Below are 26,340 nucleotides of genomic sequence, written 5' to 3'. Positions count from 1 at the left end.
ACGTCGCATGGGGTGCCACAAAGCGAGATGCACGTGCAAGGGTGTACGTTGCACGACTTCCGCAAATTGCAAGCGCCAGCATTGGGGTTGAGATCGGACGCCACGGCAGCCCAGCTCAAGAGCCGGGGTGCCGTTGTAGCCGCAAGCCAGCCGTGCACTCTACTGCTCCATCGCAACACCGCGTCCACGCCACGGCCCGAACGGGCCTGGCTCCCGCATCGTCGCCCGCCTTCCCGATTGGAACCCTAGCGCGCATCCTGAACCATGTCCGCCGACCTTTGGTTCTCGGCGTCATAGAGGCGCCACGACGACCACATTACGCTTTACGCCTTCCCGCATGCGCCTTGTTCACAGACCCAACAAGCTTTCCACCACCCGCCGATAGGCATTGGCGGGTGGAGAGCCGGCTGGGCGTCGCTCGGTGCGAAGGGGCGGAGGCCTACGGTTGCAATGCCCAGACACCGTTCCGGCCAACACCTCTCCGATGCAAGCGGCCTCGTCGTCCGGCCGACCCCCCCATCAGCTCGCCCGAGCTGGGGCAGCTGTGCTTTATACGGGCCGCAAGGGATGAGAATTCACTTGCCGCTCTCCTTCACTTCGTCCCTCGTCCTTCATCAACACCAAACCACAGCAGCAACACGGTGCAATCGCTCCTGCTCGTCGCGCTCTTAGCTTCCGCTCGCGGACCAACCTCAGCCCGCCGATCATCACCAAACCCAGCAGGCCTATAGCGTGCCGTTTTACCGCGTCTAGGCGCCAAGTCTTTCTCCGCACCACAAACTCTCCGTGCAAGAGGGCCCTTATCTTTCAAGAACATGGAGTTCAAGCCCGTCGGGTCCTACCCGCCGTCTGGCCTCGACGTGCTGGTCATCGGCACCGGTCTTGCAGGCCTGACGGCCTCCATCGAGCTGATCCGCAAAGGCCACAATGTGCAGGTGCTCGAGCGCAATGCGTCCATCAACACGGCCGGTAAGTTGGACTGATGGTCCAAAGCAGACTCTCGCATCGCGTATTTTCGCGTCACCCACTCAGCACCCTCGCCCCCCTCCCCACTGCTACCCTGTCCCTGCTCCAATCGCAAGCTTTTCCACGATGCTGACCACGTGCTCGCAGGTGACATGTACTTCATGGGTCTGTCGGCGACCAAGTTCTTCAAGCACTGGCCGGAGCTGGCGGCGGAGTACGACGACATCTCGCTGCACGACGCGTGGATCGAGACGTTCAAGCACTCGGGCGAGCAGATGATCGCGCCGCTCAAGGTGGCGGAGCGGCTCAAGGCGCAGGGACTCGACCCCAAGACGCCGCCAGGCACGTTCCAGATGCGGCCGCTGGTGTACAAGATGTTCGTGCACCAGGTCGAGCAGCTCGGCGTCAAGGTGCAGTTTGGCAAGCGCGTGCTCGAGTACTGGGAGGACGAGAAGACGGGGCGGGCCGGCGTCGTGACCGACAAGGGCGAGCGGTTCGAGGCGCACGTCGTCATCGCGGCCGACGGCGTGGGCAGCAAGAGCCAGAAGATCGTGGGCGGCCAGGTCAAGGCCATCTCGTCGGGCCGGGCCATGTGGCGCGCGGCGTTCCCGATCGAGCACCTGGACAAGAACAAGGAGGTGAAGGAGTTCTTCAAGATGATTGACAACAACGGCGACAAGCAGCCCATTGTGAGGACGTGGTTGGGGTGAGTTGGCGTCCCTTGTTGGACCTCACGTGCTGCTGTTCCTTTCCCGGCGGAGTGGTTTCCGTGGAATGGCGCCGTGGGTCCGGCACCGCGTTGAGACATGCATGCTGACTGGCGGTGCGATCCGCAGGCCTGGAACGTACGCCCTTACCCTGACCCGGCCGGACACCATCATCTGGATCATGAACCATGACGTGCGTCGAGCCCTGCACCCCCTTGCGGTGATATTGATACTGACGGCAGCTATAGGTCACGGGCAGCGAGTCGGAGTCGTGGAGCAACACGGTCGAGCCGGACGAGGTGCTCGAGGGCATGGACAAGGTGCCCGGCGGCGCGAAGTGGGCGCCCATCTTCCGCGAGCTGGTGGCGCTCACGCCGACCAAGACCATCATCAACTTCGAGCTGCTGTGGCGCAACCCGCAGCCGTCGTGGGTGTCGCCGCTGGCGCGCGTGGTGCAGATCGGCGACGCGGCGCACAGCTTCCTTCCCGCCTCGGGCAACGGCGCGACGCAGGCCATCGAGGACGCCGTGTCGCTGGCGTCGTGTCTGCGGCTGGGCGTCGACGCGGCCGGGGCGCGAGGCCAGGCGCCCGTCGACGGCGTGCCCGACGCGGTGCGGGCGCATGTGCGCATGCGCTTCGTGCGCAACGCATGCGCGCAGAAGCTGGGCTTCAGCAACGCCGAGCTGCTGCAGGACACGGACTGGAGCAAGGTCAAGCTCGACCCGCGCCGCGCCGCGCCCAAGCTGCCCGCCTGGGTCTGGAGCCACGACCCCGAGCTGTACGCGCACAGCCACTTCGACCGCGTCGTCAAAGGCGTCCAGAAGGGCGTGCCGCTGAGCGAGTACATCGACGGCGTGCCGCCCAACTACCCGCCCGGCTACCACTACGAGCCGTGGCACATTGAGGACGTCATGGAGGACATGCGGATGGGCAGGCCCGTGGAGCTGGGCGCCGGCGACTGGGATTAGATGAGCTTGTATCAGAGAGTGAGTTGGAGATGCGTCTGTTTTGTTGCTTCCCACGTACACTTCCCTGCCTCCGACTGTTCCCCGTGGCATCCGCGAGAGGCGGGCATTGGAGTAATAATCTAAGTCTTGTCACATTTTTCACTTGCCGTTTTATATTCCCGGTCTCGTTAAGCGGATAATCTGCCCGGTTGTCCCCACAGGTAATATCTGCCGCGTGATTGGAATGCTACGCCGTACTCGGATACCCGACACTGACTTCGCTTGACCTTTATTCCCGCGCTTCCGCGGCAAGATTAATTCTCTGGCCAATCGTGCCTCTCTTTTTCTTTCCGCTGCCGTCGGGGGCGGAGCTGAGGCCGCGACAAGAACAGAACAGGGATCTGTCGCGTGGGGCGTGGGTGCTCCTGGCAGGGCTGCGACTCTGCCGCCTCGACGCTTTGCATCGTGTCCACGCAGCATCAGGCATCAGGCGCGTTGTCGATCTCTGACAGCCTGGCTGACACGCATCCAAGGCGCCGATCGACCACAGTCCCGCAGTCGACAGCTCAACGCCGGCCAATCCAGCGGGTCGGCCACGCGCGAGATCGCACTGCACAGTGGCGAGTGCAGCACGACGACTCCCGGTCTCCGGTTTCACACGCGCAGAACGGCTTTCGAATCATCGATTTCTCAATTGCGCGTTGTCCATTCGCCACTGCGTGGGATGCTCAACCACCGGAGAAGGATGTTGCGCCAGTGCCAGCCCTTCGCCGAGCACATGTAGATAATCATTCCGCTCGCCGACTTCCAGCCCCCGCTAGAGCGGTCCAAGCAGGTGGTACTCGTTTTGGTTGACCGACTGCCAGCAAACCTGGAGTGAGCCCTTTGCTGATGCAGCCGATGCCACTCAACAACCCGCCGGATCTGGCTCCGGTTGCATCGGTGCGGCAAGCAGCGTGCCGTGTGGATCAATAGTAGCACGTGGCACAGCTCGAACGAGAGACGTGCGGTTCCGATTGCGCCTTCGCTTTAGCCGAATCGAAGCGGCGGACCAAGTGTCGGAAAGCTGCCGATGAGAATGGCCAGAGACCCGGTCCTTTATGTCACTCATTTCTCCATTCATCTGTTCCCTTTATTCCTGCCGCGGCTGCCCTCCAATCAAGCCCGCTGGCGCTTAACTCGCAGAACCACCATCGGATCTCGGGTCAGACCATAACGAGGTCACCATCCTTGTGTTCCTCTGCTTCCTCCATTGGACTCTATTCTCTGAGCTACCGAATTCATCCGGTGGAGCCACTTCAGAGGGTGAGGTGTTCACCCGACGAGCCTCGACCTAAAAGCCCGCACCTCCATGGCGGCGCCATACCCGCGTCGATCCCACCTTATAGTTTCCGTGCTGCATTTCTCCTTGCCTCAAACATGCCACCTGTTCCTGCCGGAGTCATGGCCAACAAACGTGACTGGCTAACAAGCACCCTTTCCGCCAAAACAATGGCTTGATGGCGAGCATGGCATTTGCATCTGGGCTCCAAATGCATGACATCTACGCCTCGATTCTCTAAGCCCTCTGCAGGTTGTATGATTTTCAATCTGACCTGCATACGGAAAACCATGGTGAGCTACGATAATATGGGGAGCCTATTATCAATCAGGCTGTGTCAGGAAACAGCGGCCACTGCGCTAGTCGGACAGCTTTATAACAGTCCTTCAATCGTAGCCGGGTTGTCAACGAAGTCCACAGAGGTCTCCAGTACCGTCCCTCTGCTATTTCCATCTTATCACCCGAATTCAATTCACCATGGCGTCCCAACTTCAGCAGGTCGTCCATCTACCTGCTACCTCCTCGGGAGGGAGCTCCGAGGTGCAGCAATACCTCATCTTCTTCATTCCTGGAAATCCAGGTCCGGCCGCGTACTATCGGGGCTTCCTCTCCAGCCTTCAGGTAGCACTCCTGGGCGGACCGACCTCCAAAAGCGCTGCTTTCGAGATCCTGGCTGTCAGTCTTTCAGGAGCGGGAGCCGCTGCCGACGGATCGCCCCCTGTGTCAGCCATGACTGGTGAAATCGAACACATGGAAGCGACACTGCTTGGCCGTGTGTCCACATTGGCCGCGGACCGAGGAAAGAAGTCTCCCATCAAGGTTGTTTTGGTCGGCCACTGCGCCGGTGCGTACATCGCGTTGGAGCTGCTCAAGCGTTGGCGGCAGGACGACTCGCATGTGAAGGAGCATCGCTTCTCGATGGCGGGGACGGTTTGCCTCTTCCCTCCTGTACCGGTGAAGACACTTGGTGGAACTGTATCTCAGGCAGCAGTGAGTCCCCCTCAGCAGCACCTTGTACACCATTTGAAGAGGAATCTGGGTTGGGCGTGCGCTTTCCTTCCAGTGAGCAACACACACCAAATCTATCCAAATTCGACCCAGACTCGACTTTACTACCTTGCTCCCCAAAATACTCTACTTCTCAAAGTGCTGTCACTGATGTAGGGCCGAACAGCTTACGATGTTGTCCAACTCTGCGCTATTTGTGCATCACTCCGTCAAGCTCCTCCTATTCCTCGTCCCGTCCGTAGTCATCGAAACCTTGCTACGCAGCACCACCGGCCTATCTCAAGATGCCGTCAAGGTGACAAACGAGATGGTGGGGAGTCAATGGGGTATCTATCAAGCCCTGTACGCGTCCACTTTCCCTCACTTAGCGTACCTACTTCAATGGCTGAATCCGTCGTTGGCATCCTGATACTACACACCCAATCATGCAAAGTCGCTGACCACTACCTTCCTTCATAGCACCCTCTGGCGGAGTCAGGTGGAGGACCAGAAGAGTGGCCGCTGGGATGACGCCATCTACGTCTCGAACTGCGCCACGACTCCCCCCACGTACATGCTTTTTAGCCAGAACGACGGCGAGCCGGAAGTGGGCCGCAGTCAGGGAAGGCTGGACTTGGTTGCTGGCATCCACAAATCGCAGCTGCCCGATCGTTTCTTCACCAGTAAGCCAATCCCACGATGTTTGACCATGCCAACTCCCGCTGTCCATCACCACGCTCCCTCGTTCCCCCCCGGTTCTTTCTGAAAATTTCCCACCGCATTCAAGCCTCACGCAAGCCGTTTTCATTCCAATCACAGCTAATTTTTCAACAGCTGCAAAGCAGAGTGAGGTCGTTGCAGGGCTGGTGAAGGAGTACGTGGAGGAAATTGTTAAGAAATGCTAACAGCGCTCAACGCTCTCACAGAAGTGGAGAGCGTAGCGCATCGGCATTTCCTCCGCCATGTCGGCAGAATCATCCAGGTAGAGAACAAAGAGGCTTCGCAATGACTTTGCAGATCTTTCAGTTCTCAATTCTCATTTCATATGTTGTCAGTGCAAGTTGCTCTTGAGGGTACTTTCGGATTCAAATCTTGATCTCCACCAACAGCGGGGATCAGCGCCTTTTACTGAGATACACTTCAGTGTTTTTTCGCTACGTCAATAACGATTTCATAGGATATTGTCATGAAGGGGATATAACAAACGCTCGTTACTCTCGGTACTATATACATTATTCAAGAATCTCTATCTTGTCTAATTCCCCGCACTAGTCTCAACCCAACGCGATACCCGTCACGTCACCGAGCTCGGGGATCAACACCTCCTTCTTCCCTTCCTCCTCACCCTCCAGCCCCACGCGATACACGCCTCCCGCCAAATCCGTGACATACGCCGCCCGCCTCCCCTCGTCCAACGCCAGCCCAATCGTCTCGTGGAACCGGATGGCCAAAACCTGCCTCTCCCCGCTCTTCCCCTCCGCCACCGGCCCCACGTACGCCCTGTTCAGCGAGTTCCCCTTCGGCGGATCCCCCCTGTCCGTCCAATACAGCATCTGCCTTTCCGCATCCAGCTCCAGGTCGATCGGCTCCGGCAGGCCGTCGAACAGACACTCGACATCCGTCCGCGCCGCCGGGTCCTGGACGTCGACGTCGATGATAGGCGCGCGGAAGATGCGGCCCGCGCCGCCCTTGGAGGGCCCCTTCTGCGTCCAGTAGAGCACGCCGTTGCGCTCGTCGACGGCGACGCCGACGCACCAGCGCGCCTTGTAGGCGGCGGCGTCGCCGAGGTGGTGGTGGTCGTAGTCGCCCGTCTGCACGAGCGTCTCGACGCGGGACCCGTCGAGGTTGGCGCGCATGACGCGCATGCCTTCGCGGTCGCACCAGTAGAGTTTCTGCGACAAAGGTGCGAGGACGAGCTGCTTCGGCGTGCGGGTCGTGCCATCGGCCGGGACGATGGTGGTGATGTTGGCGCCGGTGGCGAGGTCGCAGCGCTGGATGGAACCGTCGTTGGTGGTGAAGGAGGTGGTGCCCTGGGCGGCGGCGTTAGTAGGGGAAGGTTTGAGTTGCTCTCTTTTTCTTACCATGTTCGTCCAGTAAAGGTGACCTTGGGCGTGGTCGATGGCGATGCCGTCGGGGAGCTCGCGCAGGTCTTTTACGAGAACTTGCTGATCGGAACCATCGGTGCGGCAAGATACGATACGGCCTCGCCGCGAATCCCAGTGGCTGAGATCGCAGTCGAGGATGTATAGTCTTTGGTTTGGCGTGGTGGAGGAGGGCATCTTCTTTTTTGGGATTGTGACTTGAAGTTTGGTTGCGCTAAGGTTAGGTGACAAGCCGTGGGATATATGTAAGAGGGCCATCAGGAGGCAACCCGGCCACGCCACCGGACAACGTCACGATCAAGGCGTTCCACACCATGATGAATGGCAGAGGATGGTGTGTGCATTGCGTAGGGCAGAGCCATCTCCGCTATCAGATCTCCGGCTCTCAGCCGAGGCCCCGGTCGCCCTTAAACCGGACCGATCGCCGTTTCAAAGCTTTTTCTTCCTTCCTCCGTCACCCTCGTCCCCTGCTCGCAGTGCCAGCCCAGCGCGCCTTACGCGCAGTGATGCCATGATCGACGATCCAGACGACACTCTCCGCAACGTCGCTCCTCCGCACAGTCCCTCACTCCACTCGGCTCTAAGTGAGATTTTCATCCGCCGGTCGGCTGTAAGGTTCGCTCGCCATCATCGGCCGAGACACTTTCCCTTTGGAGGCAGCCCATCTTACCGCGACGACCGTGCGAGTTCACCGAAGACCGGACCGGACATCTCGACGCAACGCACGTCGGTATCCACAGATCTGGAACCATCGTCTGCCACGTGGATACTCTGGACCCTTTTTTGCTCCCCCCGTCTCGAGGTTTCTTCGAAAAACCTACGGGACCCCGGCCCCTCGAACCTCACGGCCGTCGGCAGTCGTCCCTCTGCCGGCGGAACCGCATGCGGGCCCGCTGAAGCATGTGCCATGTAGTTTGCTCACAGACAAATTTCACGTTATGGTCAATTTGAGCCACGACAAAGTTGAGTATCGTTTCGCACAATCCGCAATCACAAGCATATCGCATCATCCTCGCAAAGCAAGCTGTAAAAAGCAGCGCAGTTCTATTCTCATGTCTAGGTATCCGTCTATTATCGCCAACGTGAATTTCAAACATCAAGCAAGCAATCAACCACTCTTCTCCCCCTTCTTCCCCTCCGCATACCCATCCCACACCCCCCTGGTCCTCAACAACTCCACAATCCCCTCGTCCCTCTGTCTGCTCAAGTCCGCGTACTCCCGTCCCCCCACCGCCTCCAACGTGCCCTCGACCCACTTCTTCCTCAGCTCCTCGTCCACCACCGGATCCTCCCGCGCCCACCACCCCGTCAACGGGCCCAGCAGGTGCTGGCTCAGATGCTCGATGCCGCCCGGCCCGCCGCCCAGATGCAGCAGCGCGCTCGGCCCCATGACGCCCCAGCGCAATCCGGGGCCGTACGCCACCGCGTCGTCGATGTCGGCGACGCTGCAGACGCCCTCCTGCGTGAGGTGCAGGATCTCGCGCACCAGCGCGGCCTGCAGGCGGTTGGCGATGTGGCCGGGGACCTCGCGGTTCACGCGCACCGCCTTCTTGCCGAGGCGCGTGTAGAACGCCATCGCGCGCTCGACGGTCCCGTCGGACGTCTGCGCGCCGCCGACGACCTCGACGAGGGGGATCAGGTGCGGCGGGTTGAACGGGTGGCCGACGACGCAGCGGGACGGGTTGGTCGCGGCGGGCAGCCCGGCTTGGATCGAGGAGCACGTCAGGCCCGACGACGACGTGGCGATGATGACGTCCGCCCGGATGTGCGAGGCGATGTCCGCGAACAGCTTTTGCTTGAAGTCGAGCCGCTCCGGGCCGTTTTCTTGGACGAAGTCGGCGTCGCGGAGCGCGGTTGCGAGGTCGGTTGTGAAGTGGATGCGTGAGAGGACCGCCGAGGCGTCGTCGGTGCCGTCTTTGAGCTGGCCCAGCCGCGACAGCGTGGGCACGGCCGAGGTGACGAGCTCGCGCACGAAGGTTTCGGCTTCGGCTCTGATGTCGAAGGCGGAGACTTGCAGGCCGTGGCCGGCGAAGAGGGCGGCCCAGGACGCACCTATGGCACCACAGCCGATTATGGCGACCTTTTTGATTTCAGGTGCTCCTGTCATGGTCGAGAGAGTATGGCTTGGAATATGGAGAAAGACTGGGTTTGGAAAAAGTGATTGTTTGAGGAGGAGCAATGCTTCGAGGCTCGGGAAAGGGTGTCCTTTGGTTTGGAGGAACAACACTGACTATTTCAGACGTCTCTCTTATACGACCTACGCTGGCAAGAGAGCCCAGGAGCATTTGCATCACCAGTTGCCCAGTGCGCCTGCCCAGGAGGGCCGAAAATGGACCGTTATCTCTTGGCGATCTAAGGATCGACGTATGCACGACCGTTGCGCAGAAAACTCGGGTGCCTGGATCGTCCCCAGGCCCCTCGGCACGATCGGCCGACACTTCAACAACTCCATTCTGTGACGTGAGCTTCCACCTCCAGAATGCGTCAGGGCGGACAAGTCACCGGGCGCCTCAAGGGGCACTCGGAATATAAGAATGCCGTCCAATCCAGCTTCGGACCGCACCCTTCCCCGCCGCAGCCCTCTTGACACTTCCTTTTTTTTTCTCGCCCTCTTCGCCACATCGCAAAAATGTCTGGGGCTTCCCATCCCACCGTTCCTGGCGTCTACGGTCCGGGCAGCCATACCGACACCAAGTTCACCCCCGTTCCCGAGGACACGCAGAGAATCTTCAACCACCTCGTTTCGCAGACCCCCGGATTCACCAAGGACCCGGAGCTGCTCTCGAAAGTCAAGTTCGTCGGCGATGCCCACCCCGTGCTCCCCGGCCCTATCAAGGCCGTCTCCGTCGCGGCCGCACTGCATGCGATGAGCGGCGTGCTCGCCGACGAGATCCTGGCCATCAGGGGGGCGCCGTCCAAGGAGCGCCACATCACCGTCGACACGACCCACACGGCCTTCTGGTTCGCGGCCATCGCAACGGCCTTCCTCGACGGCGAGGACGTGGTGTCGCTGGTCAAGGGCAAGAAGCTGCGGGGCGTGGTGCCCGACTTCGAGCAGGGCTGGATCGACACGCCCATGAAGTACAGGTCGACGGCCATCTACCCGACCAAAGAGAAGGATACGTGGTACTCGTTCCACGGCTCGCTGGCGGCCATCCCGCTCCTCAAGACGCTCGGCATCGACCCCAACGCCGACTGCAAGACTCCGGCCGAGGCGTATGAGCACATCGCGCAGACGCTGCGAACCAAGACGCCGGCGGAGCTCGAGTTCAACAACCTGCTGAACGGCTTCTGCGGCAGCCTCTGCTTCACGCCCGAGGCGTGGAACAACAGCGAGATGGGCAAGTCGCTCGCGCGGCACCCGGTCGTCAACGTCAAGCAGCAGACGCAGGCAGCACCCACCCCGCCCGTCGCTTTCCCGCCGCTCGACCCTGCCGACAAGCGGCCGCTGGCGGGCGTCCGGGTGGTGGAGATGACGCGCATCATCGCGGGCCCGCAGATCGGAGCGGTGCTGAGCTCGTACGGGGCGGACGTGATCCGCATCAACCCGCCGCACCTGATCGACGTCAACGTGCTGCAGCTGACGCTCAACGCGGGCAAGCGCACCATCGGGCTCGACCTGCGCAAGGCCGAGGACGCGGCGTACCTGCGCGAGCTGATCGGCTCGGCCGACGTCTTCGTCCAGGGCTTCCGCCAGAGGAGCCTCGAGAAGTGGGGCGTGGGGCTCAACTCGCTGCTGGAGATGGCGACGAAGCGCAACAAGGGGCTGGTGTACGTGTCGGAGAACTGCTACGGGCCCGACGGCTACTACGCCGAGCGCCCCGGCTGGCAGCAGATTGCCGACGCCGCGGCGGGCTCGGCCTACGTGACGGGGCGCGCGCTGGGGCTGCCCGACGGCGAGTGCGTGCTGCCGTCGCTGCCCATCTCCGACATGACGACGGGCATCATCGGCGCCGTGGGAGCCATGCAGGCGCTGCGCGACCGCGCCGTCAAGGGCGGCAGCTACTACGTGCACGCGGCCCTCACCACCGTCAACACCTTCGCCCTCACGCCCGAGGTCGGTCTGTACCAGCCCGAGACGGTCAAGGAGTGCGCGAACCGCTTCCAATGGGGCCCGATGCACGGGTCCGACCACGTCTTCGACCTGCTCTTCACCGTCTGGGATGGCTGGACCCGCGTCTTCGCCGACCGCCTGCGCGAGGACAACGACGCGCTGTTCAAGCGCTTCGACAGGTCGGAGTTTGCTGGCCGCCGGCTGGCCTTCCTCAAGCCCGTCGTCCGCTTCGACAACGACGAGGCGTCGAGCCCGGAGTGGCGCACTCCCAGCGTGCCCTACTGCCTGCAGGACAAGGCCCAGGTTGCGTTCAGGTAGACGGAGAGATGTTTCTTGTGATTTTTGACTGTACGAAGGCCATTGGAGCTTGTCGATTCATGTAGCATACCTATACCAAATGTCAATGATGCCACCACTTTATCGCGTGTGAGGGGTGAGGGTGCGGTGAAGATAAGTGGGGTGCACGAGTTGCGGGGGTTGCAGTGGTCGCCGGTCGTCGTTGCATTGATAACCGCCGGGCCTCTAGCCTGATCGGGAAGGTGCGATGGCGACGCCTCGCATGAGCATGACAGGCACGCAGCAAACTCGACGGCCCGGAAATCAAGCATGCGAGATCGCCGGCGACCAGTGCTTGTCATTCGCCACGCGGCGCTCTGTGTGGAGATGTGCAGATTGATCGAGCAGCCAACTTCCTCAAGCAGTAGAGCGCTGGGCAGTGTACCTGAGCGGACAGTTGGGTGCACAGATGATAGACAATCGCGCCTTCCGTGCAACCCTCCGCTATAAAACAGCGCTCCCAGATCGACAGGAACCGACAGGCACGTCCCGCTCTGCCAGCACCGACAGCAATGGCTGCCCTCAGGAACTTCGCCGTGCTTTCCGGCCTCGCTGCTGCCCTCGTCAACGCCAACCCGGTGCTCTACAGGCGGCAGAACGAAACTGCAGGCTCGCCATGCGCTTCGGTGTCGGCGCTCGCTGCGTCTCAGACCGCCGCCGCTCCCAGTGCTACTCCGACTGTGCCCGCAGACCTGGCCTACGAGTGCATCAACAGCGTTCCCATCAACCAGACGGCCGCTCTGAGCTTGATCAAGACCGTTCGCCCCTACTGGGAGTGGCAGAGCACCTTGGCCTACCTCAAAGATCCGCCTGCAGAGTATGCGGAGAAGATCCAGGACCCCATCGACGTCTTCGCCGAACTGGATGACTTGGAGGCCAAGGTCTCGGATGGCACTATCACTAAGGAGTATGAGGTGAGTTGAAGCATCTGTCCACATCATGTGAAATGGAGACTGACCTCGAGCCTAGTTCGGCTTCACCTTCTACCGCATCATGCAGCGCACTCACGACGGCCACTTCGTCTACGTGCCCGACTCGGTCGGTGGTATCTTCAACTTCGGGCGGCCCGTCCCCTTGGTTTCCGTCTCGGACGACGGCACCAGCGCCCCCAAGCCGTACGCGTACCCGGATGTCCTGGCCTCCGTCCTGAAGAACGCGACCTTCACCCCGTCCGCCATCAGCCAGATCGACGGCGAGCAGGCGACGGAGTGGCTGGAGGCGTGGTCGCAGTACGGCTCGTTGCAGGACCGCGACGCACTGTACAACAACGTCTTCTACGAGCTGGCCGTCATCTCTCTCGGCAGCAGCGGCTCGGGCATGGGCACCTTCACCGGCGGCGGCCGCGGCCGTTGGGTCTATCCAGGCGCAAACACAACGCTGACGTTCGAGAACGGCACCGAATACACGATGCAGAACTTCGCCAAAGTGCTCGTCCCCTTCGACGGCGTCGATAGCGGCGAGGCGCTGTACAAGACCTTCTTCACCACGCCGGCCGACACCTCGTTCCACAACGGCGAGCCCGCCGCGACGGCTGCGGCGGCTTCGTCCAGCTCGGCTGCGGCGGCAAGCTCAACGATTTCTTCCTCCGCCACGGCGACAGGCACCCCGGCCCCCGGTTACCCGGTGCCAGTGGTCCGCCAATCCGCCAACCTCATCGGCGGCTACTACATCTCGGACGACCCGGTCTACGCGGACGTGGCTGTTCTCAGCGTGCCCTCCTTCGTCGGCTCTTCCGGCCAGGAAGAGTTCCAGGCTACCGCCCGCGACTTCCTCGCCGCGGCGCGGGCGGCAGGCAAGACGAAGCTGATCGTCGACGTCAGCGCCAACGGCGGCGGGACCATCCTGCTCGGTTATGATCTGTTCAAGCAGATTTTCCCATCCATCGACGCCTTTGCGGCGGCGGACAGAGCGAGGGCGATCGAGGCGTTGGATGTGTTGGGGGAGAAATTCTCCGAGGTGGCTGGAGGGTTGCCGCGGGTATTGGCCGATGAGAGCAATGAGACATTGTATGAGTTGGAAGCGGATGTGGTGAGTTCGTATTTGAACTATAGGACGGATGTGAAGCCGGATGGAACGGCGTTTGCGGGGTGGGCGGAGAAATTTGGGCCGGTGGAGGGTAAGGGCGGGGATGAGTACACGGAGTTGTCGAGGTGGAATTTGAGCGATGTGTTGACGCCGTTCAACTCAGGTGGTGTTTGGGTTACGGGGTATGGCGAGGGCGTGACGAACGCGACGCAGCCGTTCAAGGCGGAGGATGTGGTCGTCATGACGGATGGGTATTGGTGAGTGACTTTGCCCTTCTTTCCTCCCCTTTTCCTCTCTTCTTGAGGTTTTTGGTTCACTGGACATTTGTTGACATCCCTGCTTCCAGCGCATCAACCTGCACCATTTTTTCCCGCCTCATGCAAGACCTCGCCGGCGTCAAATACATCGCCATGGGCGGTCGCTCTCCTGCCACCTCCACTGCCCCCATCATCCAAGCCATCGGCGGCGTCAAAGGCACCAACGACTGGCCTTGGGACTACATCCAATACAACGTCGCCCTCGCCTACTCCCTCGCCAACTCCTCCGAACAAGCCTACTTCGACACCACCGCGCTCGCCGACTACAACGACGAAACCCCTTTCCTGCGCGCCGCCGCAAACACCGCTTACAACGTCAACTTCCGCGACGGCATCAAAAAAGACGATTTTGAGGAACGGACGCCGACGCAGTTCGTGTACGAGCCGGCGGATTGTCGTATCTACTGGACGGGCGAGATGACGGTGGATGTGACGGCGGCGTGGAAGGCGGTGGCGGATTCGGCGTGGGGAGGGAGTAGCAAGTGCGTGGCGGGGAGTTTGGGTGGTAATGCGACGTATGGTCGTGAGCAGAGGAAGAGCGGGTTGAGGTCGTCGCCATCGATCAGGAAGAGGGCGCTAGCTGAGAGCGATTATCCGTTGGACCTGTGGACGGATTTGGCTGGCTTGGATTTGAGGATGGATGGGTATATGATGCCGTGAGCGTGGAGCTGTTCATGTGCTCCCATGTTTCTTGATTGTTTTCTTTTTTTTCGCTTCTTCCGTTTTATATAACTTTGCTGACCTTTTAAACGGTTCCATCCGAGCCAGGGGCTGCTGTTGACAAAATGCGCAGAAATTACCCTCGATCCTCGATAGAAGAATATTGTATATCTTCACGGTGTGACAACTAAAGCCCTTTCGCGATCAGTCTCCGCAGATTGGTCAATGACATTGGTGGAACCTTAGTAAAAGCAAAGTAGAAACCATGGATCCCGAGGGTCGAGGCGCCGGGGGGCAAGCTGAACGAGTGCGCACGCATCCAAACAGCAAAAACATGGCGAATCATCAGCGCAACGGTATCGCACAATGTGGCCGTGAACACGCTGGGATTTGGTCCGATCATGAGACGGATGGCGTAGCTTTGGTGGTGCAGAGACTAGTGAAAGCCTGGCTCGTTTGCCTGAAAATGTGTGTCAAGGGTATCGGTCGACTTACCGCATCGACATGGTACAGCTGCATAGCGAGTCTTGGTCGGGAGGGACGGAAAAGTGAAGTCGGTCGGTCGGTCGGAGAAGAAGGTTCCAACTTCCCTGGTCATGTTGCAAAAGAGGTGAAGCGACGTCGCATCCGGGGGCTGCACCATGGTCTTGCAGAATCCATCCAGCTCCCCCAGCATGAGCCGTTAGGCAGCAGAGAGATCGGCATATTGACCATCAGTCAAAAGTGGCGAAGAGACCTGGCTGAAGTAGTCTTCCCCGCCCCCGTCCCAAGCGCGCAGCCAAATATAGCATCGCGGCAGAGGCGCAGAGTGGGTGTGCAAGGCTGACCAATTGCGACGGCCCGCGCCACGTGGAGAAACAATTGGCGATGCGGGGTGGCTGCGTGCGAGCTGAAACCCCGGATCCTCGCAGTCACAAGAGCAAGAGAATTGTTTCAAAAGACGATGAAACCGATCGTGGGGAAACATCAGAGCTCGAGCGCGGATGCATTCGTCCATGACGTCTCTCGGAGCCGCCATCACTGCCGAACCCCGTCAGCACGAGCGGAAGGATATCAGTCGACAGGGAAAACAAAGCCAAGTGTGCAGGTCGGCGACCACGACCCGCCGTCTGACCTACTTGACACTGTTTGCAGTGAGTGCTGCTCGGCCCTAATGCCACCACGGCCGGAAAGCTGACCACACTGCCCACGCCAAGGGTCAGCCCCAGCCTTTTCCTGCAAGCCACTTACCACGCCCTGGTATATAGGATGAGGGAATATCCCCGAGCAGAACAGGTGTGCTGGCCCGTCGCCTGACCTGCACACTCGTCGCCGACAGCTTTGCAGCTCTCACGCGCGGCCGCGCCCGAGGCCGCAGCACTCATGCAACGTGTGTCAGCTTGGCGCAAACGATGAAAAAGTCGCGGGTACCGGCTGCTAGATAAATCCATGAGCTGTTTGCTGCATTCGAGTCATGCTACAGGGGGTGTTGCCAGAGGATGTTGTTTTCGTTCGTGTCGTCAAACACGGACTTTTGCCCGGTAGAAGCAATGGTGGTTTGCCACTGATAGCACGTCGCACAGTAACCGGTTCCTTTTGTTTCTGGTGTTGCCGATACACGCATGCCTCGGTTTCCTGGGACCGGGGTGTGGACAAGGCTGTGAGCCTGTACGTATGTGCCCTTCCCGACGGGGCGGTGGCAGCGCAGGATCTGGACAACCCTACTACCATACCCAGCAGAAGAAGAGCCTCAGCTCGCCGGCGAACGCGCGTTTTGCTTATTAGTTCTTGTGCTTTCCTCCCGCCCTTGGGGTTGCGACGTGGCTCGCAAGTTCAGTACACTCGCTCTTCTCACCAGAATTCGACCAATCGTTTTCAGTGGCCATGATGTTCTGCAAGTTCCAGCTGCAGGTTTCGCTGCTGGTGGTATGCTTCCTCGCTGCTGCTGGTAGCGCACAGTCGACGTCTGCTTCCGCATCTGCTTCAGCATCTGCTTCGGCGTCTGATTCAGGCTTCTTCTCGACGGCTGCCCCTGCCTCTGACTCTGCCTCTGCCTCTGCCTCTGCGTCCGCCTCAGAATCCGACGATGAAGACACGTCCACCTCCACCGTGACTACAACCACAACCGCAACAGGCGCAATGTTCAGCACAACACTGTCTTGGACCTCAGCCAACGCAACCTCGACGGCCAACTCTTCCTCCTCCAGCAGCAACGCCTCGGCAACAAGCACCGGCAAATACCCCATCACAACGAACAACGCCTGCGGCCCCAGCGTCGATCGGATGTGCCTCCTCACCGGCATAAACCCATGCTGCAGGTAAAATACTCAAATCCTGTAGTATTTTCTGTCACTGACACCAGCCGAACAGCGGCGACGGCTTCTGCGGCGGGACGTCGGAATACTGCGACGGCAGCAGCTGCCAGGCCGACTACGGCAGCTGCAACGCGCCCAACGCGTCGCTCGGCATGCCCGCGTGCAGCTGGGCGGACGAGGGCACGTCGCCGCGCTGCGACGGCCGGTGCGGGTCCGAGTTCAACGGCTCGGTGTGCAACACGGAGGCGGGCCCGGACGACTTTGCCGCCTTTGGCGTGTTCGAGTACGGGCCGTGTTGCAGGTGAGTGAATCATCGTCGTCTTTTAATTCTTCGTTCTCCTCTCTCCTTTTTTTTTTAACCGGTCAACTGACATTCTTAGTTCCGAGGGCTTCTGTGGCAACTCGACGGCGCATTGCGGGAGGACGTGCCAGAGCGGGTGCAATGGCACGAACGCGGAGACGACGAGCGCGGCGGGTGCGACGGTTACGGTTACCGGGGTCGCGGCCTCGTCGACGGGCATGGCTGGCCGGGTGGTTGTTGCGTCATCGTCGGGAGGGACGGCCGCGCTGGTGCTGTCTTTCCTGGGTGCGCTGTTGGCGCTGTGAAGGGAGGGAAGGCATCTCTTGGATAGTAACGGCAATAGGTCGTAGTTGATAATTTCCAGTCATTCCAAGTATGCATATTCCGAAGTGGTGCTGCACAATGGGTCGCGGAAAGCATGTGGCTAAATATCCGGATGCAGCCGGGGTGTACGTATGCATCCAGACATAAAGCTCAACCAAGCAAGGTCCAATATCTCCGTAGCACAGATAGTTAACTACCCGCTGTGGCTGCGATTCGTTAATGTGAACTTCACTTCCCACCCACTCGACGTTCGACGATCCTGCAAACTTCAAACAGGATCTGTTTCACCTCGCCTAAAGCGGGAGTTCGTTTTGCACATGTCAAAAAGTAGCTACAAGAAACGTCTATATATGACTCCCACAATCACCGCCTCCTCCCACTCCCATAACCGTCGTGAAGATCGTCATCGTCGTCATCCTCGTCATCCTCGTGATCCCGATACCTCCCCCCCTCCTCCCCCCTCTCGACATCCTCCCTTATGGGCGGCGGATACGTCGGACTCAGCCTACTCACGTCCGAATACCCTCCCGTGGTCCCGGCGCCCGGCCCGTACCCGTACGCGCTCCGCGGAGTGCTCGGCAACGAACTGACGCCCGATTCCGACCCGGCATCCTCGGCACCACCACCACCACCACCACCGCCCGGAAAACTCGGCGACCGCGGACTCGTCCTTCCATTACCATTGACCTGCGAATGCGGATGCAACCCCACAATCGCCAACCCCCTCGGCCCTGCCCCTCCTCCTCCTAGACCTCCTCCTCCGCCGTCGTTTCCCGACGCCCTCCTCGCCGCCCTCCGCTCGTTAAACGAACTCCAACTGCTGCCGCGGCTGTGCGCCGCCTTCTTGTTGCTGCCGCTGTTCGGCGACGACTTGGCCGATGCGGTGGCGGCGAAGACGGTGGTGCCCGGCGACGACCCTTCCATCTCATGCACAGTAGTTCCTTCGCTCCCGGGCAACTCTGCGTGCAGCGTCTCGCCGGCGCCGAGCTCGGACGGCGTCTGGTCGAGCGGGGATTTGGCGCGCGGGTAGCCGTCGAGTTCCATGGCGTACGTCTGGCCGGGCGAGCCGCCCGGGTTGGTGAGGGAGGAGTAGCGGGGCGGGTGTTGGCCGGCGAGGGGGGAGCCTGCAATTGTTAGCTGGGTGATGGAGGCGAAAGAGATTGGGGAAAAGAAGGGGCGGCGTGAAGAGATGGAAGAATGGCCCATACCTTTGCCTTGTCTGACGTCTACGCCGGCCAGCTCGGAGACCGTCCGTCCCTCATCTCCGTTCAGGCTGGCGGCGGCGGCGGCGGCTGCGGCTTTCTTTTTCTTGCTCCTCCGTCGCCAGAGCAGCGCGCCGATGACGAAGAGAAGCACGACGACGGCGCCGATGACGCCCCCAACGATGCCGGCCGTAGACGTCGACGAGCCATCCGAGGACGAGGAGCCGCCAGTCGCCGAGGCAGTCGCAGTAGCCGTCGACGACGGTCCGCCGGTCGGACTGTAGGCGCTAGCAAGAGCATCGTTGTTGGGCAGGTGGGCGGCGGTCAGGTCTTGGTCCGGGCATCCGGCGTTGCCCTCGGCCTGGCAGGCGTCGACCTTGCAGCAGCCCAGGAAGGGCGGGTCGGTCGAGGCGCAGGTCCAGAAGCGGCCCGAGTCGCACTCGGCGTCGGGGAAGTCGCTGTAGGCGGACGCGTTGAAGCTGGCGGCGCGCAGGTTGCCGTCGGAGCAGCCTCTGCTGTTGCATGGGTCGCTCGTGCAGCACCCCACGAACCGCGAGCCCGCCCCGCACGAGTACCAGGTGCCGCCGCTGAGGCAGGACGGTTCGAAGGCTTGCCGCGGCTGGAGGAGGCGATGCATCAATGTTTGTGTGTATCCGTTGCTGGAGTAGGTGTGGTATTGATGGTGGTGCCAATGGCCGGGATGTCCGGAGCATCTGACGAGGGTAAAGAGGAAGGAAAAGGAAGGGAAGAGAAGACGACTGATTACAACACCGAGGATTCAAAAATTAGGATTATGACATTAGCTGGGCTTGGGGGCTTGGGGGTGTGTGGGAGCACCACCAAGAACGACAGGCGCAATTAGGGAGGGCAAGAGATCGGGGCCTGGCATGTGGGCGCAGCGGCAGCAGCAACCCAAGAGCCCCGCTTCTCTTTGTACGATGCAACAGCGGCAGCGGGGGGAGCACGAGGCGGCGACACGGTGATCACCGTGGCTCAGTGCGATAGCTCGGTTGGCTGTCATTGGGGGCCGGCCCGGCACTAAGGTATGCATGCAGGGCTGGCCAAGAGGCCTGCGGACACGGGCACATGCAGCCCCGCGTGGTACCCCGACGACTGTCCAACGCTGTTTCGGCCTTCCCTGCGTTTCAGCCCGGCTGCGTCGTCGTTGTCGTCGGCGTTAACGTTGCTGATGCTCACTGCGGAATCGCCGGGTACGATGACTTCGTCCCAGAGTACCCACAAGATTCTGCAAAGGATTCGCCAGCCGCGCCCTGCCACGCGTGTTGGGTGGCGCTGCTAATAATAATGCACAGGAAAAGACGAGCCTGGGCGGTGTTCGTTGCTGCGTCCACTGCACCCACGCCACCTTCGCTTCAACGAGAGTAAGCTTACGTGCCCCAGCCAAAAGCAACCCAAGCACGAAATCCCTTCTAGCTCGCCAAGCAGAAGCCTCTCGGCAGGTGACGATTGTCTAATGCCTGCATACACGAATTGCCCGATTCGTGCCCTCCGCCGTGGCTGCGCTTTTCGACTCCGACCTGTATTTTCGCCACTTGGACGGCTTTGGGTTTGTACCTGTTGCGTGCTGAAGAAAAACTGCTGTCGGCCGCCCGCGTGGCCCGCATGTGCCACCACCCTCACTACTGCAGCTGCCGACCAAAATGCGGCTCTCCCAGGTACGTCTGACAGCTTACTTGCTTCGGCCTAGACGCGTCTCGGCTTAGCTTCAGCCTTTAGCCCTCCATACAAATTCTGCCCTCCTCTCTCACCTCCCATTTTCTGCAGCTCCACCGCCTGCGTATTCAAGATCCCCAGCTCCATCAGAAATTCAACTATTAGCAGTCACTCAAGCCTTGGCCATGGCCTGATCCTCACCTCACCACGAGCCTATTCTCTTAGGGTCTCGACACTCCCGCCAAGAAAGGCTCAGCCGCGGCGCCACAGGTAAGACGCTGGGAAACGCCATTCTCGGCCATCGCGAGCCGCCTCTTCAAGCGGATCACTCTCGACTGCTGTCCACCGAGCCTGCCACGAGTTCAATCATGCTGCCACCAATCAGTTGTGCTCGCTGGATTGGTTGAGAAATTTGAACATACTTGCGAAAAAAGGAAGTGGAAAAGAAAGACGTGCAAGATGCTAGCTGGATGACGTACGGCAACAAGCCTCTCATGAACCGCAGCGAGCAACAGCGCGCCGCTGTCGCAGCCCCGTTGGGACCATGAAGTAGGACAGCGTCGTTTCAATTGGCGAGCGCGTACTTAGTAGCTTACGCTATACTACCTGTGGTACAACGACGCACAGGGTACGTGATCAAACTGTGCAAACGGACGAGCCAAGTTCCCTGCCAAGTGTCTCAATCCGGCATGTAACGAGATCATGACGGTGGTGGTTGAAGAGGGGCTTGGCAGCTCCTGTTAAGCCGCTCTATCACCCAGTTCAACGGCGGAGTTGATGGAGATGATTGTAAGGATGCACGATTCTAGATCAATGGGCAGATGTATGGAAAGCGAATGACAATATAATTCTAGTGCAAAATCCTATGTAAGGTGCAAGATATGTAAAGTGAAAAGAATGAAGATCCGGTCTTGAATATTTACAAAAGCCACTGCCCGGCGCGTCTTGTCATCTAGCTCAAAAACGGGATACTTTTTCGTAGAAGTGAAACTCGATCCAGTACCAGAAAGGAGAAACCATCTAGGCGGAGCTGGTGGTGGTGGCCTTGGGCTTGGCGTTGGTGGCAATGGTGACGTGGGTAGTGGCCGACGACTTGACGACCGTGGCGAGAGTGGAGGAAGAAGCGACGTTGGTCTGCGTGGCGACAACGGTGGCGGTCGAGGTGGCGACGCTGGAAGCAGTCTCGACGGCGGTGCTGGTGCTGGTCGAGCTCTTCATCGTCAGGCCGTAGGGGCCGAGCATGGCCGGCTTGGGGACGAGCTGGGGACGGGCCTCGACGCTGACGGCACCGACGGCGAGGACAGCCATGATCATCTTGGAGGCGTACATTGTGGCGGTTGGTGTTGAGTGAAAGTGTGTTGTAGAAATTTCGTTGGGGGTTCGAAAGAACTGTGGGTTGCGAAGTCTCGGAAAGATCGAGTCTGTCGAAAGGGGTGTGGGTTGCGAAGGCTCGGAAGGAGTCGAGTCTGTCGAAAGGGATGGAGGTTTGGTAGGCTCGTAAGGAATTCGAGTCTGTTGATTGGTTGTTTCCAAAGGAAGGACGACCGAAGTCAAAAAGAAGGATGACCGAAGTCTGAGAGGGATGGTTGAGCTCGGAGGCTGAATGAAGGATGATTGTTGGATGCTGTTTTCGAGAGCGATGGCAACCGTCCTTATATTCCTTTCATGGAGGCTCTGCCACCTGCCTCGAGCCTCTGCTCCTGTCTATCTGGACTCGGGGGCGGTGTCCGAATGACCCCAGCTACCCGGTATTGGACACACGGTACAGCACTAGCCTCCCAGACAACTACACCAAGACAAGCCCCGTGCTACGGTACGAATTTGAATTTCAAGGCCGCTTTTCCGCTCTTGGTTGGGTTCCTTGATTGCCCTGCCAAGCTCATCACTCGTTCGCTGGGATCCAAGTGCGCATGCTTAACAGCCCACTAACGGTTACCCAAGCAAAAGCGGGTGTATGCTGGTCAACGGTGCGGGGTCAACATCTACTTATATGCCTATTATTTGTGTCTTTGGTGTCAACGGCAAAAAACTGGTCTTGTTGCGCCCTTTGTATTTTTGTATGTCTTCAGTGCAAAGCGGTTGGATTATGAGCCCATACATGACTGAGGTGCAGCTGCAGATGGTGACAGTTTTGCGTGTCCCGGCCGAGTTTCCCCAGAGATCGGGGTTTTTGGTGCGGATCAATATGCTACCGAGTTGGTAAAAGTGTTCAGCATCGTGGCCGCCGGAAACGGCTAGTGTGCTGTGTTGTGGCCGTTTCAACGTTAGCGCGAGCCGTTGGCATAGTACATCTGTCAAGGGCCAGGCCGGTCTCAAGTATTGGAAGGCGAGTCCGACCTGGTACGCATCTTCTCTAAACGTAGTTTGGAAAGGCTCAGCTTGAACATCGTATGATCTTTTGAGCCTCTTCAGCCTTGAGCATCGGCTCAGGTATTGCGTCCAACCATCTTTCTCTACAATCAGGTTCAACATACCAAAAAGCAGGCAGAGCCGGAACCATTTCCGCATCTCGGCTTGTATCAATAATGCTCCAGCCGTGATCGCATTAGCACAGCAGTACAACGAGATGCGAGAGCTCTACCAAGCACGATGCCTGTTGCAGCGTGCAAATGAATCGGGAAAGGCGGGCTTCTGCCACGCCGCTTCGTGAACACGCCACATCCGCGGTGTATTCTTGCTCGTATTGGTATCGCGTGAATTCTCCACATCGATCCCCACTCCGGCCCGCCGGAAGGGCCGCCTCGGATCATTGATCCGCGATTAGACCCAGATTCGCTTAACACAGCAATACGTACGCTTGGGCAAATTGACAGCCCCGAGTCGCGTGTTCCAGCTCTCTACTAATCTCGTCTTCATGCCCACAAGACTCTTTGTCGGTTCGCTGCTGCCCCACTATTGCAATAAATAGAGATTTGACCTCGGGCGCGGCAGGCAGGTTTCTCCAATCCGAACGTGTCGGAGTCGCCTCCAAACGAACGGTGTGGGACCAGTCCACATTTTGCTGAAAAACACGCTGCTCAATTTCTCCCCGCTGGTGCTGTTCTCCAAGGACTTCATCCCAAATCAACACCAACACGCTTACACAGCCCTCGTGGCTCCCATGAATTGCTCAAGTGGTCCTCGGGTTTTCTTTTAAGTGGGCATGACATGCAAGCCAGCCGCGCGGCTTTGTAGGGAGTCGGACAATTTTTCTTTGGTGGCGATCTTTTTACGGAGGTCTATCCATAAGAGGAAGGTCTCAGAATGTCTCCCCGCTTAGTATGGTGCATATGGCTCAAGCATCCTAGCCGAGCCTGCGCATGGAGCTTGTCGCGAGGGCCAACTTCTCACTCAGGAGGGCTTCGAGGCACGCGGCACAGCTTCTACGGCGTAGGCGATGCTTTGTCTCGGGCGCTTGGAAGTTTGCCCGCAAAAGTCGGTCAAGTTTTGGTGTCTGAGGTCACCGACAATCCACTTCGATTGTTGTATAAATTGATTTGGCTTTCGCTGCTCATCAAATGACACCAGCACACTTCCTCTCTCACTTCGCAAGAAGAGATCATTTTCAACCGGCCCAGTTATCTCTTGATCTGTCACCAAAATGCCTTCCTTCAGGACAGTTGCCGCTTGCGCGGCCATCCTCAGCCTTGCCACGGCCACGCCCATCGAAAAGCGCGGCAAGACATTCACGTGCGAGCAGGTGAAGAGAGGTTCCGTTGCCAGGAACGGTCCGGCTCAGATGCTCAAAGCATTCAACAAGTTCGGTGGAGTTGCTCCAACTGAGGTCGTGTCTGCAGCTGCTGCCGGGAAGACTGGTTCTGCTGGCGCTGTGCCTGAGGATGAGATCGACACGCTTTATCTGACGCCCGTCACTGTCGGCGACACCACACTGCAGCTTGACATGGACACCGGATCTTCCGACCTTTGGGTCTTTTCCACTCTTTTGTCGGACAGCAATCAGTCCAACCATTCCGTCTACGATCCGACCGTCTCCGGTACCAAGCAGGACGGCTCCAGCTGGTTAGTCACCCAGCATTCGCCACTACTACACCCATGTACTAACTTCCTATCAGGAACATTACGTATGGCGACGGTAGCGGGGCTGCTGGCACCGTGTATGCTGACAAGGTTGTTGTTGGTGGCGTTACGGCCACCTCCCAGGCGGTCGAGGCGGCTACTTCCATCTCGAGCTCTTTTGTAGAGGACACTGATACCGACGGAATTTTGGGTCTGGCGTTCGGCTCTCTCAATACGGTGAAGCCCGAGGCTCAAGTTCCGTTCTTCGACACCGTCGCCGACGACTTGGCCGAGAAGCTGTTCGCCGTTACCCTGAAGAGAGGCGAAGCGGGCTGTAAGTTTGCGTCTCCATTTCTACGAACTCTGCTAATTGTTGGACCCCCAAAAAAAAGCATATGACTTCGGTTTTCGGAATGAGAGCAAGTACACCGGAGACATTGCGTACGTTGACGTCGACACTTCGAACGGGTTCTGGGAATTCGCCCCGAGCGGTTACGCCGTCGGCAACGGCTCCGTCGTCAACGCCTCGATTGATGCCATTGCCGATACTGGCACCAGCCTGCTCCTGCTCCCCGAGGCTATCGTCACCGCATACTACGACACGATCGAGGGTTCTGCCTACTTTGCTCAATTCGGTGGCTTCGTCTTCCCCTGCGGTGATGTTCCTGACTTCACCCTCGTCATCGGAGGCCAGGAGCGCACTGTTCCCGGCGAATACATTAACTACTCTGCTATCTTTGGTCCGCTATGCTACGGCGGCATCCAGGTGGACACGGGGATTGGCTACTCCATTATTGGTGACATCTTCCTCAAGGTAAGCTCTCTCGAAACATGTACGATGAAGCAAAATGCTAACTCCGCTGTAGTCGCAGTATGTCGTCTTCGACCGGACTACTACCACCCCTCGCCTGGGCTTCGCCCAACAGGCTTGAACTATCAACAAGAGACAAGGGGGCCAGAGATAGACGAGCGAGCAGCTTGCTCACCCAGTGTCCATAATTCCAATCCAACTGTACGATACATAGGGCCTACTTTCCGGAAGATTCAAAATCGGCATTCCAACTACTTTATTGTTTAAATCATATTTGCACCATGTGCTGGAGATATATGGTGCGGCTGTATACTAATCTGCACCGCTGCACTGACTGTCCAGTTGTGCATGTCCCATGGGTGGATGATGAGTTTGTGGATGATGAGTTTGTGGATGATGAGTTTGTGGGTGATGAGTTTGTGGGTGATGAGTTTTTGGATGATGAGTTTGTGGATGATGGGTTTGTGGATGATGGGTTTGTGGATGATGGGTTTGTGGATGATGAGTTTGTGTTTCGGTCGCTTCTCAATCCATATGTACCTCGTAGTAGAACCCAAACCACAAAAAGGAGGAAGGACTCAGCGCCAGGCTGCCCAATGTCTCTTGGCGATATTAACTCAGAAACCTTCATGGTCCATCATGCGCCAAACCACGACGGGTAGGTCCAAGACCCAAAGAACCCATCCTTCCCCTTAGGCACATCCCTCCCCAGGGGCACATAAAACTCCAAACTCTCATCAGCCATCACCTGCCCACACGCCTCATTCCCACACCTCGCCACCAACCTCAAGACCTCCGCCACGCCCACCCTCCTCTTGCGCTCAAACGGCAAGAACCTCGGCGCCTCGCCGACCACGCGCTCCCTCGGCGGCCTCGCCACCGTCATCGGCGTCAGCGTCGTAAACAGCACCTCCTCGCCCCTCACTGGTGCCCTCTCAACCTTGCCGACCGCCACCCCTGTCGTCGCCGCCACCTCGATCCGCTCATGCGTCCTCGCCACCAACGGCACGCTCTCCCCGAACCGCTTCCTTGCCCACTCGTGCCACGCCCAGTCCCGCGGCCCCAGCACTGTCGGCGTCCCGCAGTGCATGCAGACGAAGCCGCACGCGTCGCCCTCGCTATGCGGATTCCACCCGAGGAAGACGGACGGCGAGAAGTGGATGCGGCTGATGGGGTCGTAGACGACGGGGCGGCTGAGGAGGCAGTCGGCGCAGGGAGGGTTGCCGCAGAGGGCGCAGCGGGCGGGGTGGAAATATGGTGCGGCGGCGGTGGTGGTGGTGGTGGATGAGGGGGGTTGGGTGAGGTCGCGGGTGACT

The 26,340-nt window shown here is 59.3% G+C and overlaps 11 protein-coding genes across 11 annotated transcripts; 6 read left to right on the top strand and 5 right to left on the bottom strand.

Moving 5' to 3' along the window:
* Nucleotides 1–815: 815 nt before the first annotated feature.
* Nucleotides 816–2,641, top strand: SLS55_002612 (uncharacterized protein; the record flags this gene model as incomplete). Its single annotated transcript, XM_066774093.1, has 4 exons — nt 816–969; nt 1,114–1,672; nt 1,803–1,866; nt 1,922–2,641. The coding sequence occupies 4 exons, from the start codon at nt 816–818 to the stop codon at nt 2,639–2,641; spliced, it is 1,497 nt and encodes a 498-aa protein (XP_066636660.1).
* Nucleotides 2,642–6,202: 3,561 nt separating this feature from the next.
* On the bottom strand, nt 6,203–7,346 carry SLS55_002611 (uncharacterized protein; the record flags this gene model as incomplete). The annotated part of the gene is made up of 2 exons (XM_066774092.1): nt 6,203–7,178; nt 7,342–7,346. The coding sequence occupies 2 exons, from the start codon at nt 7,344–7,346 to the stop codon at nt 6,203–6,205; spliced, it is 981 nt and encodes a 326-aa protein (XP_066636659.1).
* Nucleotides 7,347–8,138: 792 nt separating this feature from the next.
* On the bottom strand, nt 8,139–9,137 carry SLS55_002610 (uncharacterized protein; the record flags this gene model as incomplete). The annotated part of the gene is made up of 1 exon (XM_066774091.1): nt 8,139–9,137. The coding sequence occupies one exon, from the start codon at nt 9,135–9,137 to the stop codon at nt 8,139–8,141; it is 999 nt and encodes a 332-aa protein (XP_066636658.1).
* A 522-nt stretch (nt 9,138–9,659) lies between these two features.
* SLS55_002609 (uncharacterized protein) lies at nt 9,660–11,402 on the top strand (the record flags this gene model as incomplete). The annotated part of the gene is made up of 1 exon (XM_066774090.1): nt 9,660–11,402. One exon carries the CDS (start codon nt 9,660–9,662, stop codon nt 11,400–11,402), a length of 1,743 nt encoding a protein of 580 aa, XP_066636657.1.
* Nucleotides 11,403–11,932: 530 nt separating this feature from the next.
* Nucleotides 11,933–13,706, top strand: SLS55_002608 (uncharacterized protein; the record flags this gene model as incomplete). Its single annotated transcript, XM_066774089.1, has 2 exons — nt 11,933–12,334; nt 12,390–13,706. The coding sequence occupies 2 exons, from the start codon at nt 11,933–11,935 to the stop codon at nt 13,704–13,706; spliced, it is 1,719 nt and encodes a 572-aa protein (XP_066636656.1).
* A 149-nt stretch (nt 13,707–13,855) lies between these two features.
* On the top strand, nt 13,856–14,422 carry SLS55_002607 (uncharacterized protein; the record flags this gene model as incomplete). The annotated part of the gene is made up of 2 exons (XM_066774088.1): nt 13,856–13,862; nt 13,902–14,422. The coding sequence occupies 2 exons, from the start codon at nt 13,856–13,858 to the stop codon at nt 14,420–14,422; spliced, it is 528 nt and encodes a 175-aa protein (XP_066636655.1).
* A 1,760-nt stretch (nt 14,423–16,182) lies between these two features.
* Nucleotides 16,183–16,704, bottom strand: SLS55_002606 (uncharacterized protein; the record flags this gene model as incomplete). Its single annotated transcript, XM_066774087.1, has 2 exons — nt 16,183–16,662; nt 16,699–16,704. The coding sequence occupies 2 exons, from the start codon at nt 16,702–16,704 to the stop codon at nt 16,183–16,185; spliced, it is 486 nt and encodes a 161-aa protein (XP_066636654.1).
* Nucleotides 16,705–17,704: 1,000 nt separating this feature from the next.
* SLS55_002605 (uncharacterized protein) lies at nt 17,705–19,631 on the bottom strand (the record flags this gene model as incomplete). Its single annotated transcript, XM_066774086.1, has 2 exons — nt 17,705–19,058; nt 19,624–19,631. 2 exons carry the CDS (start codon nt 19,629–19,631, stop codon nt 17,705–17,707), a joined length of 1,362 nt encoding a protein of 453 aa, XP_066636653.1.
* A 1,606-nt stretch (nt 19,632–21,237) lies between these two features.
* Nucleotides 21,238–21,546, bottom strand: SLS55_002604 (uncharacterized protein; the record flags this gene model as incomplete). The annotated part of the gene is made up of 1 exon (XM_066774085.1): nt 21,238–21,546. The coding sequence occupies one exon, from the start codon at nt 21,544–21,546 to the stop codon at nt 21,238–21,240; it is 309 nt and encodes a 102-aa protein (XP_066636652.1).
* A 2,251-nt stretch (nt 21,547–23,797) lies between these two features.
* SLS55_002603 (uncharacterized protein) lies at nt 23,798–25,145 on the top strand (the record flags this gene model as incomplete). The annotated part of the gene is made up of 4 exons (XM_066774084.1): nt 23,798–24,216; nt 24,270–24,547; nt 24,606–25,027; nt 25,080–25,145. 4 exons carry the CDS (start codon nt 23,798–23,800, stop codon nt 25,143–25,145), a joined length of 1,185 nt encoding a protein of 394 aa, XP_066636651.1.
* A 518-nt stretch (nt 25,146–25,663) lies between these two features.
* Nucleotides 25,664–26,205, top strand: SLS55_002602 (uncharacterized protein; the record flags this gene model as incomplete). The annotated part of the gene is made up of 2 exons (XM_066774083.1): nt 25,664–25,682; nt 25,766–26,205. 2 exons carry the CDS (start codon nt 25,664–25,666, stop codon nt 26,203–26,205), a joined length of 459 nt encoding a protein of 152 aa, XP_066636650.1.
* Nucleotides 26,206–26,340: the final 135 nt, after the last annotated feature.

Source organism: Diplodia seriata (genome assembly GCF_021436955.1).
Source record: "Diplodia seriata strain FDS-637 chromosome Unknown scaffold_2, whole genome shotgun sequence".
NCBI lineage: Eukaryota > Fungi > Ascomycota > Dothideomycetes > Botryosphaeriales > Botryosphaeriaceae > Diplodia > Diplodia seriata.
The sequence above is the reverse complement of the archived record's forward strand: the minus strand, read 5'-3'. Positions and strand labels throughout refer to the sequence as shown.